At 59.0% G+C, this 459-nt stretch overlaps 1 protein-coding gene across 1 annotated transcript; it reads left to right on the top strand.

The window, feature by feature from the left end:
• Positions 1 to 5: 5 nt before the first annotated feature.
• Positions 6 to 314, top strand: LOC145719799 (histone H2A type 1-A; the record flags this gene model as incomplete). Its single annotated transcript, XM_081811364.1, has 1 exon — positions 6 to 314. A coding segment is annotated over one exon (309 nt), but the record flags the coding sequence as incomplete, so codon positions are not given.
• Positions 315 to 459: the final 145 nt, after the last annotated feature.

The following is a 459-nucleotide window of genomic DNA, read 5'->3' as shown; positions in this document are numbered from 1 at the left end:
TGGGCCGAATCCACCGCCTGCTCCGTAAGGGCCACTACTCGGAGCGGGTCGGCGCCGGCGCGCCCGTCTACCTGGCTGCCGTGCTGGAGTACCTGACGGCCGAGATCCTGGAGCTGGCGGGCAACGCGGCGCGCGACAACAAGAAGACGCGCATCATCCCGCGCCACCTGCAGCTGGCCATCCGCAACGACGAGGAGCTTAACAAGCTGCTGGGCCGTGTGACCATCGCGCAGGGCGGCGTCCTGCCCAACATCCAGGCCGTGCTGCTGCCCAAGAAGACTGAGAGCCACCACCACAAAGTCCAGAGCAAGTAATTTCCAAGCCCTGAATCCCAGTGAGTGACCTGAACGTTTGGAGAAGAAAAACCAAAGGCTCTTTTCAGAGCCACTCAAATGATCAGTGAAGGCTGTGCATAAGCTACCATATATGTGAGGTGTTTACCTATATGTACATGTACCA

Source organism: Leptonychotes weddellii, unplaced genomic scaffold (assembly GCF_054177405.1).
Source record: "Leptonychotes weddellii isolate Sample4059 unplaced genomic scaffold, ASM5417740v2 HiC_scaffold_72394, whole genome shotgun sequence".
Taxonomy (NCBI): Eukaryota; Metazoa; Chordata; class Mammalia; order Carnivora; family Phocidae; genus Leptonychotes; species Leptonychotes weddellii.
Note: the sequence above shows the minus strand (reverse complement) of the source record. Positions and strands in the feature narration are given on the sequence as shown.